General features: G+C 39.9%; 1 protein-coding gene across 4 annotated transcripts in view; it reads right to left on the bottom strand.

The window, feature by feature from the left end:
• The window catches only part of TAMM41 (TAM41 mitochondrial translocator assembly and maintenance homolog), an 81,961-nt gene that overhangs the window by 60,881 nt on the left and 9,002 nt on the right, over positions 1–12,078 (bottom strand). For 2 of the 4 annotated variants that reach the window (XM_037802184.1, XM_037802195.1), the window contains exon 1: positions 429–822. The exons of the other annotated variants lie outside the window; for them this stretch is intronic. In XM_037802184.1, the coding sequence (XP_037658112.1) occupies positions 429–563 (135 nt within the window). In that variant the 5' untranslated portion in view covers positions 564–822. Of the gene's footprint in view, positions 1–428; positions 823–12,078 lie in introns of those variants that run through there. 4 annotated transcript variants of the gene reach the window in all.

The raw sequence follows: 12,078 nt of genomic DNA on the forward strand, positions 1-12,078 counted from the left end.
TATTACAATCACCCGAGATTTTTTTTTTAATTCCTGAAGCCCAGGCTGTATCACAGACCAATTAAATCAGAATCTCAAAAGATAGAACGTAGGCATCAGTAGTTTTGTAAAGCTCCCCAGAAAACTCCAATGTTCCAGCCAAGGCTGAGAACCACTGAGGAAGAACCTGATACATGTTTTCCTTTCTTCTATCTTGCTTTTGCACCGGCTATGCCGAATTGCCTTTCCTGCTCTAGATCTTTAGATCTAGGTGGACTCCCACCTACTTCTCTTTCAAAACTCTGCTCACGCTTTTGCTACACTAGGAACTTTTGTACGGTGTGCACTTTAATTGACACGAGGGCAGGAGGAAGGGAACTTGTGAGAACAGGCAGTTTCCGGGCGTGGGGCTGCCCGGGGAGGGTCGGGTCCCCGGAGGCCGGGCTCACCTTCTGGTTTGCACTGGGCCCCGCCTGGCGGAACACCCCGGAGCCGTAGGCGAAAGCCAAGCTCAGCTCCTCGGGGAAGTGAGACAGGATCTTGCGGAAGGCTACCCCCGAGCTATGCAGCGCCTGCAGCGCCATGGGGCCGAGGGTCGGAGACACGGGACCCCTTAGCCGGGCAGCGCGGAAGACGGTGGGGCGGGGAACGGCTACCGGGACACGGGGCTAAGGACGGGGCAATGGATGCCCGGGGCCGGCCCGAGCTGGAGAAGGGGGATGAGGGGCTCGAGACACAAGGAAAGATGTAGGGAGAGGTGCCAACCCCAACCCAGGCCTGTAAATGCGGCGGAACCTTCCTCCAGCGGGCGTCGGTTCTCGAGGCTGAGCTGCCGCCTGTGGTCACGCCTCTTGCACGCACAGGCGCTTCAACGGCGCAAGGGACGGCGCTGGCCGGCGTGGGGGGACGCGAGGCCGTCGCAGAGACCCCTGGTGGTCGGAGTAACGCACTGCAGGCCGGCACACTGGGACTGTGCCCGCGTGGGTGGGGGCGCGAGGTGGGGTGTCAGCTATCTGGAACTGGTTTTGAGCCTTAAAAATCCTTCTTTGTGGTCTCCTGGAGCCACGTTTTTTTAAGAATATAATTTTAAATTGAAATATAATCCACACGTCATAAAATTCACTCTTTTAAAATGTACCCTTCAGTGGTTTTTAGTATATTCACAATGTGCTATAAGTAACCATCACTATCTAATTCCAGAATATTTATTTTTACTTTTCTTATTAGAGCAGTTGTAGGTTTACAAAAAAATCATGCAGAAAGTACGGAGTTCCGGTATACCTACCCTCACACACAGCTTTCCCCATTTTTAACATTTTGCATTAATGTTACACAATCTCACTACTAGGAATATACTCAAAAGAATTGAAAGCACGACTCAAACAGTGAAGCAATATTATTATAATTATTCTATTAACTGTAGTCCATAGTTTACACTAGGGTTCACTCTGTGCTATACAGTACTATGGGTTTGTTTTTTTTTTTTTAGTTTTTTAAATTTTATTCTGGTAACACATATTAAACCTAAAACTGCTCCTTTTAACCACTTACAAATATACACTTCAGTGGTGTTAATCACATTCACAATGTTGTGCTCCTATCACCACCATCCACTACTAAAGCTTTTCCATCACCCCAAACAGAAACTCCGTACCCATTAAGTATTAACTCCCATTTCCCAGCCCCACCTCTGCCCCAGTAACCTGTATTCTAATTTCTGAGACCATGAATTTGCCTATTCTAATTATTTCATATAAATGAGATCAGACAATATTTGTCCTTTTGTGTCTGGCTTATTTCACTCAACTTGATGTCTTCAATGTTCATGCATGTTGTCACATGCATTAGGACTTCATTTCTTTTTATGGCTGAATAATATTCCATTTGTATGGATATACCACATTTTGTTAATCCATTTTATCCGTTTTTCTGTTGACGGACATTCGGATTGCTTCTACCTTTTGGCAATTGTGAATAATGCTGTTGTGAATATCAGTGTGCAAATATCTGAGTCCCTGCTTTCAACTCTTTTGAGTATATTCCTAGTAGTGAGATTGTTGGGTCATATCACAGTTCTATACTTAGCTTTCTGAGAAACTGCCAAATTGTTTTCCACAGTGGCTGCACCATTTTACATTCCCACCAACAGTGTATGAGGGTTCCTATTTCTCTACATCCTCTCCAACACTTGTTAGTTTCTTTTTGTCTAACAGTAACCATTTCAGTGGGTGTCAAATGGTGTTTTATTGCAGTTTTTATTTGCATTTCCCTAGTGGCTAGCATCTTTTCATGTGCTTATTTTCATGTGCTTACTGGCCATTTATGTGTTTTCTCTGGGGAAATTTATATTCAAGTTCTTTGCCATTTTTTAATTGGGGTATTTGTCTTTTTGTTATTTTGTTGTAGGATTTCTGTATATTCCAGATATTAAACTCTTATCAGATATATGGTTTCCAAAATTGTTCTCCCAAACTGTAGGTTGTCTTTTTACTTTCTTGATAAATTCCTTTGATGCACAAAAGTTTTCAATTTTGATGGAATCCCATTTACGTAGGTTTTTTTGTTGTTGTTTGTGCTTTTGTTGTAAAGTCTGGGAATCCATAGCCTAATAAAAGATCCTGAATATGTTTCCCTATGTTTTCTTCTATGAGTTTGATAGTTTTAGTTGTTATATTTAGTTCTTTGATACATTTTAGGTTAATTTTTGTATATAGTGTGTGTGGGGAGGGTCCACCTTTTTTTTAAAGCAGTTTTATTGCGATAGATTCACTTACTATATGATCCATCCAAAGTATACAATCAGTGGCTTTTAGTATAAACAATGAGTTGTGCATTCATCATCATAATCAATTTTAGAACATTTTTATTACTCCAGAAAAGAAAAACCCCATACCCCTTTGCAGTCACCTCACAATCCCTCTAACCTTCCCCTGTCCTACATAACCACTAATCTAATTCTCTCTCTCTAAATTTATTTATATTCATATTTTATATGAATGGAATCATACAATATGTAGTACTCTGTGTCTGGTTTCTTTCATTTAGCATACTGTTTTTTTTTAAAAAAATTATTGTTTTTACTTTTTAATTAGAGAGGTTGTAGGTTTACAGAAAAGTCATGTAAAAATACAGTGTTCCCGTATACCTTCTTATTGTTGACACTTTGCATTAGTGTGGTACCTTTGTTACAACTGATGAAAGAATATTAAAGTGTTACTGTTAACTTCAGTCCATATTGTCCATAGGTATTTTCCCATCTACAACCCTATTATTAACACCTTGTAATAGTGTCATACATTTGTCATAATTCATGAAAGAACATTCTTATATTTGTAATGTTATCCACAGTCCATCATCCACAACAGGGTTCACTGTGTCATACAGTCCCATGTTTCATCCTCTAACTTTCTTTCTAGTAACATGCACAACCCAAAACTTCCCCTTTCAACCACAATCACCAGCATAATTCAGTGGTGTTAATTACACACACATAATGTGCTAGTATCATCTCTATCCATTTCCAAATATTTGTAATCAACCTACATAGAAATTTTGCAGGTAAGCTCCCCTTTCTGTATCCCCATTCTATCCCCTAATAACCTATCTTATAGATTCTGACTCTATGAGTTTGCTTGTCATAATTAGTCCATATCGGTGAGATCATACAATATTTGTCCTTCTGTGTCTGGCTTATTTCACTTAACATAATGTCTTCAAGGTTCATCTATGTTATCACATACTTCAGGACTTCGTTCCTTCTTTCAGCTGAGTAATATTCCATTGTATGATAACACATTTTGTTTATCCATTCATCAGTTGATGGACACTTGGGTTGCTTCCATCTTTTGGGAATTGTGAATAATGCTGCTGTGAACAACTGTGTGCAAATCTCTGTTCACATCCCTGCTTTCAGTTCTTCTGGGTACATACCTAGCAGTGGGATTGCCAAATCATATGGTAAATCTATAGTTAGCATCCTAAGGAACTGCCAGACTGTCTTCTACAGCAGTTACACCATTTTACATTTCCACCGGCAGTGAATGAGTGTTCCTATTTCTCCATATTCTCTCCCATATTTTTAGTTTTTTGTTTTTTTTAACAGTGGCCATTCTAGTAGATGTGAAATGATATCCCATTGTGGGTTTGATTTGCATTTCCCTAATAGCTAGTGATATTGAATATATTTTCATGTGCTTTTTAGACATTTGTATTTCCTCTGAAAAAAATGTCTATTCAAATCTTTTGCCGAGTATATATGTTACATTTCATGATAAAAAAATGTTAAAAAATCTTTTTCCCATTTTTAAATTGGATTCTTTCTCTTTTTATTGTTGAGTTGCAGACTTTCTTAATATAATCTGGATATTGAACCCTTATTAGATATGTGGTTTCCAAATATTTTCTCCCACCGAGTAAGTTGCCTTTTCACTTTCTTGACAAAGTCCTTTGAAGGACAAACATTTTTAAATTTTGAGGAGGTCCTGTTAATCTATTTCTTCTTTCAGTGCTTGTGCTTTGGGTATAAAGTCTAAGAAACCATTTCTTAACACAAGATCTTGAAGATGTTTCCCTACATTTTCTTTTTTTTTTTTAATTTTATTTTGAAATAAATTCAAACTTACAGGAACAGTTGCAAAAACAATACAAACCCCATACACAGAACTCCAGCATACCCCGACCCCCCTCCACCGACACCCCAGATCCACCAACTTTAATATCCTGTCACTCTACCATTTCTTTCTTTCCCTCCCTCCCTCCCTATCATCCATCATCTATTGCTCTGTCTTCTGAACATAGGAGAGCAGGCTGCACAAATCCTTGAACAAAGAATATAATTCACATATACATTTCCCATGAACAAGAACATTCATTTATGCAATCATGTTAAGCGCAGCTAAGAAGTTCGAGAAATGCAACATTGATACAAAGCTTACATTCTATATTTCATTTCTTTCTTACGTCCCAACTATGTCCCTTTGAGCCTCCTCTCCTCCAGCCTCAGATCCCATCCAGGATCATCCTGGGCATTTAATTGTCATTATCTATTTAGAGTGTTTTTTTTTTTCAATTGTGGAAACATACATACAGCATAAATCTTCCCATTCCAACCCTCCCAAGAATTCCATTAGTGGGATTAATCACATTCACAATGTTGCAATGCCATCACGTTCCCACCATCCATTACTAGAGATTTCCCCTCACCCCAAACAGAAACCCTACACTCATTTCTTATTAACTCCCCAATGCCCCTTCCCCCACTTCTTGTAACCCATATTCTACCTTTCATCTCTACGATCACATTCTCTGATACTTTCTTTGTGTTTACTGTGGGGCTTAAATTTAACATCTTAAATCTATAACAATCTTGTTTTCTTTGATACCAACTTAACTTCAATAGGACACATAAACTATGTTCCTATACTCCTCCATTCCCCCACCATTACGTAGTTCTTGTCAAAAATTACACATTTTATATTGAGTCCAAAACCACTGATCTATCATTACACTTTATGTCTTTTAGATCCTATAGGAAGTAAATAGTGGAGTTACAAATAAAAAATACAGTAGTACTGCTATTTATATTTACCATGTGATCTTTACTGGAAATCCTTATTTCATCATGTGGTTTCAGTCAATTGTTTAGTGCCCTTTCCTTTCAGCCTACACAATTCCCTTTAGCATTTCTTATAGGACTGATCTACTGGTGATGAAGTCCTGCAGCTTTTGATTATCCAGTAACGTTTCCATCTCCCCCTCATTTTTTTTTTTAATTTTTTTTTAATCTTCATTTTATTGAGATATATTCACATACCACGCAGTCATACAAAACAAATCGTACTTTCGAATGTTTACAGTACCATTACATAGTTGTACATTCATCACCTAAATCAATCCCTGACACCTTCATTAGCACACACACAAAAATAACAAGAATAATAATTAGAGTGAAAAAGAGCAATTGAAGTAAAAAAGAACACTGGGTACCTTTGTCTGTTTGTTTCCTTCCCCTATTTTTCTACTCATCCATCCATAAACTAGACAAAGTGGAGTGTGGTCCTTATGGCTTTCCCAATCCCACTGTCACCCCTCAGAAGCTACATTTTTATACAACTGTCTTTGAGATTCATGGGTTCTGGGTTGTAGTTTGATAGTTTCAGGTATCCACCACCAGCTACCCCAATTCTTTAGAACCTAAAAAGGGTTGTCTAAATTGTGCATAAGAGTGCCCACCAGAGTGAACTCTCGGCTCCTTTTGGAATCTCTCTGCCACTGAAGCTTATTTCATTTCCTTTCACATCCCCCTTTTGGTCAAGAAGATGTTCTCCGTCCCACGATGCCAGGTCTACATTCCTCCCCGGGAGTCATATTCCACGTTGCCAGGGAGATTCACTCCCCTGGGTGTCTGATCCCACGTAGGGGGGAGGGCAGTGATTTCACCTTTCAAGTTGGCTTAGCCAGAGAGAGAGGGCCACATCTGAGCAACAAAGAGGCATTCGGGAGGAGGCTCTTAGGCACAACCATAGGGAGGCCTAGCCTCTCCTTCCCCCTCATTTTTAACCTCCAGGTGTTTGTGATTTTCTAAGTCTGATGGTTATTGACTTCTATTGTATTTTCCATTGTGGTCAGAGAATGTGCTTTGAATAAATTCGATTTTTTAAAATTTATTGAGGCTTGTTTTATGTCCCAGTCTATGGTCTATTCTGGAGAAAGTTCTGTGATCACTAGAGAAGAATGTGTATCCTGGTGATTTGGGATGTGATGTTCTATATATGTCTGTTAAATTTCTCTCTATCTCTCTCTCTTTTGTTTCTCCTTTGGTAGGGCTCTCATTAGTATCTGAAGTAGGGCAGGTCTTTTATTAGCAAAATCTCTCAGCATTTGTTTGTGAAAAATTTAAGCTCTCCCTCAAATTTGAAGGAGAATTTTGCTGGATAAAGTATTCTTGGATGGAAATTTTTCTCTCTCAGAATTTTAAATATGTCACGCCACTGCCTTCTCGCCTCCATGGTGGCCGCTGAGTAGTCACTACTTAGTCTTATGTTGTTTCCTTTGTATGTGGTGAATTGCTTTTCTCTTGCTGCTTTCAGAACTTGCTCCTTCTCTTCAGTATTTGAGAGTCTGATCAGAATATGTCTTGGGGTGGGTTTATTTGGATTTATTCTATTTGGAGTTCGCTGGGCATTTATGCTTTGTGTATTTATATTGTGTAGAAGGTTTGGGAAGTTTTCCCCAACAATATCCTTGAATACTCTTTCTAGACCTTTATGCTTCTCTTCCCCTTCTGAGACACCAATGAGTCTTAAATTTGGACGTTTTATTTTATCTATCGTATCCCTGAGATCCATTTTGATTTTTTCAATTTTTTTCTCCATTCTTTCTTTTGTTCTTTCATTTTCCGTTCTGTGTTTCTCGAGGTTGCTGAGTCATTGTTCAGCTTACTCTAGTCTTGTACTATGAGTATCCAGACTCTTTTTAATTTGGTCAACAGTTTCTTTTATTTCCATAAGATCATCTATTTTTTTATTTACTCTTGCAATTTCTTCTTTATGCTCTTCTAGGATCTTCTTCATGTCCTTTATATCCTGTACCATGCTCTCATTGTTTGTCTTTAGTTCTTTGATTAATTGCTCCAAGTACTGTGTCTCCTCTCATCTTTTGCTTTGGGTGTTTGGGTTTGGGTTCTCCATATCATCTGGTTTTAGCATATGCTTTAAGATTTTCTGTTGTTTTTGGCCTCTTGGCATTTGCTTTACTTGATAGGGTTCTTTTAGGATATGAAGGATTATTGAAACATCAATCTCTATAATTTGTCAGATCTACAGCTTGGTGGCATACACTTTCTCTAACTAACCAGCAGATGGCATCCATGAGTCACCTATTCCCCTCAAGTCAGTTCTCCCCAACTTGTCTTTGTGGTGTGTGGGGTTCTGATTCTTGTGGGGTCCAATTGGTGCACCAAATTTGGGTATGTTGTTGGTGCTGTCTGACCTGAATGTGAGGCGTGTGTCTGAGTGGTTAGGGAGGCAGGGCAGCTTTAATAATCAAACCTCCCAGGTGTTCCTGGAGATTTAATGTTGTTCCAAGAGTGTAAACCTCCAATTCAGTCTCTCCACAGATTGTCTCTGCCACTGACCCACAAGTCCTTGGTATTGGCGTATGGTCCCTGGGATTTCCAAGTGGGTCCCTCTTCCTAGTCATGCCCTTCTTAGGGCCTCGGCTGAGGGACGGCTGTGCTACGTCACAAGTGTGCGCCATCCTTTAAGGGAAGTTCTGGGCCACTGGGCTGTGCAGGGATGTTCCCAGCCTGCTGTAAGGATGGCTGAATGGGGTGTGTTAATTTCCTCCTTTTTGCACAGCGCCACCTTCCCAGCTCTGGGACAATTAGCTGTGGGTGCACTAAAGTCTACTGTCCATGTCCAATATTGTGGCATGTGCTCATGTTGCTGGAAACACTTTCTGTCACACTGGGACCCTTGGCATGGCTCTGGGCTGTGGCTCCAGCGCTGGGCAGGAGCATTCCTAGCCTGCTGTGAAGATGGCTGCAATGGGACTGGTTGTTTTCCCCTTTTGGCTAACCTCTATCTTCCTTGCTCAGGGACAATTAGCAGCAGGTGTACGAAAGGCTGTCTTCCACACCAGATATTGAGGCGTTCACACAGCCTGTTCCTGCTGCACTTCACTGTGTGGTTCTCACTGCTGTATCTGCAGCTGCTTTGGGGTCTTTTAAAAAAAGAACTAGTCCACCTCCAAACACCAACCCACGGTTTCCCCACACCACAGCACAGCTGCCAGACATTCAGCCAGCTCCCTCACTCATTTCAGAACGCGGACTCCTGTTTTCACCAAGTGCACAGTCCCTGTGGATTTAGCAGACCTTGTCCAGCTGGTGCATCACTGGAACTGGTGTTCTGGGTCACTTTCTGGCTTTTATCTAGTATTTTTCATGGAGGTGTTTTTTTGCCCTGTCTCACCTAGCCTAGTATAGGTTCTCTCCACCTCCCTACATTTTCTTCTAGGAGTTTTATTGTCCTGATTCTTATATTTAGGCTTTAGCCCTGAAGTGGGTTGCACAGTGTAAAAATAAATAATAATAATAGTAGTAGTAGTAATACCTAACATTTGCGTAATGCTGGCACATTTTCACATGCATTTAAATTTAGGTCTTTGATCGATTTTGAGTTAATTTTTGTATATGGTGTGAGACAGAAGTCTTCTTTCATTCATTTGCACATGAATGTCCAGTTATTTTTCCTAGCACCATTTGTTGAAGAGACTAGTTTTTCCCCAATTAGTGGTCTTGGCACCTCAAAACAGATTTTAAAAAGTGACGCTAAAGTCATGCATGTGTATTAGAGAACATTTTTTAATTCACGTGACATAAAAAAACATTTTCAAGTGTACAATTCAGTGGCATTTAGTACATTCAGAATTTTGTGCAACCATCACATCTATCTAGTTCCAAAATTGCAGAAGATTTTGAAGGTATGGAACAACACAAATAAAATTAAAATCATACCCAATTCTCCTATCTTGAGAAAACCACCATTGCAATTTTGGTGTGTATTTTATCCAGTCAAATCCAGTCAAATCAGATGATGGATATGAAAGTGTTTCATAAACAGTAAAGGCCTGCACAAATGTTCTCGGATATTTGTATTTAATTTTGAGGATGGAGAAGGTCTTTTCCCCTTTGCTTGGGGGACTGGTTTCACAAAGGCACGTTAAATGCAGTTTCTGGAGGAACTGGAACCCCCAAGGGTAGACAGATTCTCAGAGGTCACCTCTATGGTAACACGGTCGGTTGTGATGCAGCTTGACTTCCAGCAGAGACGTTTCAGATACTCTTTTTGTCTCCCCTCATACTTGCTGCCTTTCAAAAATAAGAGTAGCAGGTCCATCCTACTGGGCCTCTCATAGTGTCCCATGCCACAGCAAACCATAGCCCCAAACCATTGTCTGGCCTTTTAGCACTGAAGCAGTTTGCACAGTATAAAAAATAATAATAAATAATAGTAGTAGCAGTAGTAGTAATACCTAACATTTGATAATGGTTATGCATTTTCACATGCATTTCTCATTGAGTTCCCTCCATTGCCCTGTGGAATGAGTCATTGCTTTCTAAAACGGATGGCATGGGAGACAAAGAGAAGAATAGGAAATAGGCTGGTTCTCAGCCATCAGCCAAGGTTCAGGAGCAGTGGCTGTAGCCAAAAGGGCCACCAAGAGACAAGAATAGGGAGGCAGAAGGCACAGGCAGTGTGTCTCAAGCTCCACATGGAAGCACAATCATTTTGGTTCATTCCAACTAAATGTCACCCTTCTCCATTGCCTGAATCCCATGTGCACTCACCATGGAATTACTCTGAAATCTTTCACCCAAAGACAGTGAATAAATCCTGCTTCCAGCTGTTTACCCCCTCTTTCTCCTGTTAAGGTAATAATTCATCTTTGTTTTTTTTTTTTTCTGTTTGCAAACATAATCCATGCTTACAAAAATTTAAACATTAAAGAAACATATAATACCACTCCCCAGAGATAGCCACTTTGGCACATATTCCTCCGGATATTTTTCTATGAATATATTAATTTTAAGAACATTTTTAAAATGGAAACGTATGATAGTTACTATTTTGCATTTGCTTTTTTCACTTATCATTTGTATCCAAGTCAGAATATATAGATCTACATCATTCCATTTATCAGCTGCAACTTATTCTAAAATATGGGTAGGTTGTAATTTGTTTAAATGTTTTCATAATGGTGGCGATAGGTTGTTTTGTTTCCATGGGTGCAAACAACGCTACGGAGAACATCCTTGTATATATATCTTTGTGAACATGTGCAAGTTTTGCTATACATAATGGATACATTAGTAGAAGCAGAATTACTGGACCAAAGTGTCAGCGCATTGCTAAATTCCCCTCAAAAACATTATACCAATTCACACTCCCACCGACAGTGTTCAGCCCTTGGTATAAATAAAGATTCTGCAGTTTTCCTCCATTTCTCTCCTTTAGAGGCTTTCACACCTAATTATCAGTAATTTTCATTTTCACAAACACTTTTCCTCTTGATAATGCAAAACCACCGGCTGGAAAGTTCCATCCCTTTCCTGCCTGCATTTCTCCATCCTCCAGAAAGAGGCAGAAGCAATGTAGCAGGGAGCATTAGTATTCTCCAGCAGAAGTCTTCCTGCCCCTAGCAGTTCATTGCTCCCTTTTAAATTACCATGGCTTGCTATATTCAAAGCTATTAAAAACCCCTAGCATTCTATATAATTGCTTTAGGGTTCTGCTGAGAATCTCATACCAAAGAAATAAAAATATTAGAGAGCCATTTAAAAATATAGATAAATGTCACTTGATTTGAGTGAACGTTGGGCTTCATTTTTCTGATTTATTCAGCAGTTGGTTTTGTATTTCTTAACAATGATTTTACCAGGTTAGGTTTCACTAGGAGAGGGTTCAACTATTCCATTTTTTTAAAAAGTTGTAACTTTTATGCCCTGGTTTTTCTTCTCAACAGTGTTTAAATCAAGGGCAGAAAATTGTTTGGGGAAAAAATCCAGGGTCTGCGGTTTTTAACAATTAACCACATGTTCAATTTATCTACTGGTGAAGGGGAAAGGGGGATCTCAGTCTCCCCAGAGGGTGGTCCCCCAATACCTTGTCACATCTGTCCATTCTCAGCTGATTGACATGTTACCACCGGGCCAGACTGAGAGCATCTTAACACATCTTCAGCGTCTGATCTGAGGCTCTGGGATACTGTTATGGATTGACTCATGCTCCCCACAAAGACACATTCAATCCTAACCCTTGAGCTTGTGGATGTGAACCCATTTGCAAATAGGATCTTTGAAGGTGTTATTACATAGAGACCAAACTGAATTATGGTGCACCCTAATCCAATATGACTGGAGTCCTTATAAGCTGAGGAAATTTGGAAGCACTTAGTAGGAGTCAGAAGGGACAGATGACCATGGGATGAAGGCAGAAATTGAGTTATGGATTGCTGACAAGCCACCACTAGGACGCTACAGTCTGCCAGAGAAAGCATGATCTACCAACAACTTGAGTTTGGACTTCTGGCTTCCAA

This window comes from Choloepus didactylus, chromosome 1, assembly GCF_015220235.1.
Source record: "Choloepus didactylus isolate mChoDid1 chromosome 1, mChoDid1.pri, whole genome shotgun sequence".
Lineage (NCBI taxonomy): Eukaryota > Metazoa > Chordata > Mammalia > Pilosa > Megalonychidae > Choloepus > Choloepus didactylus.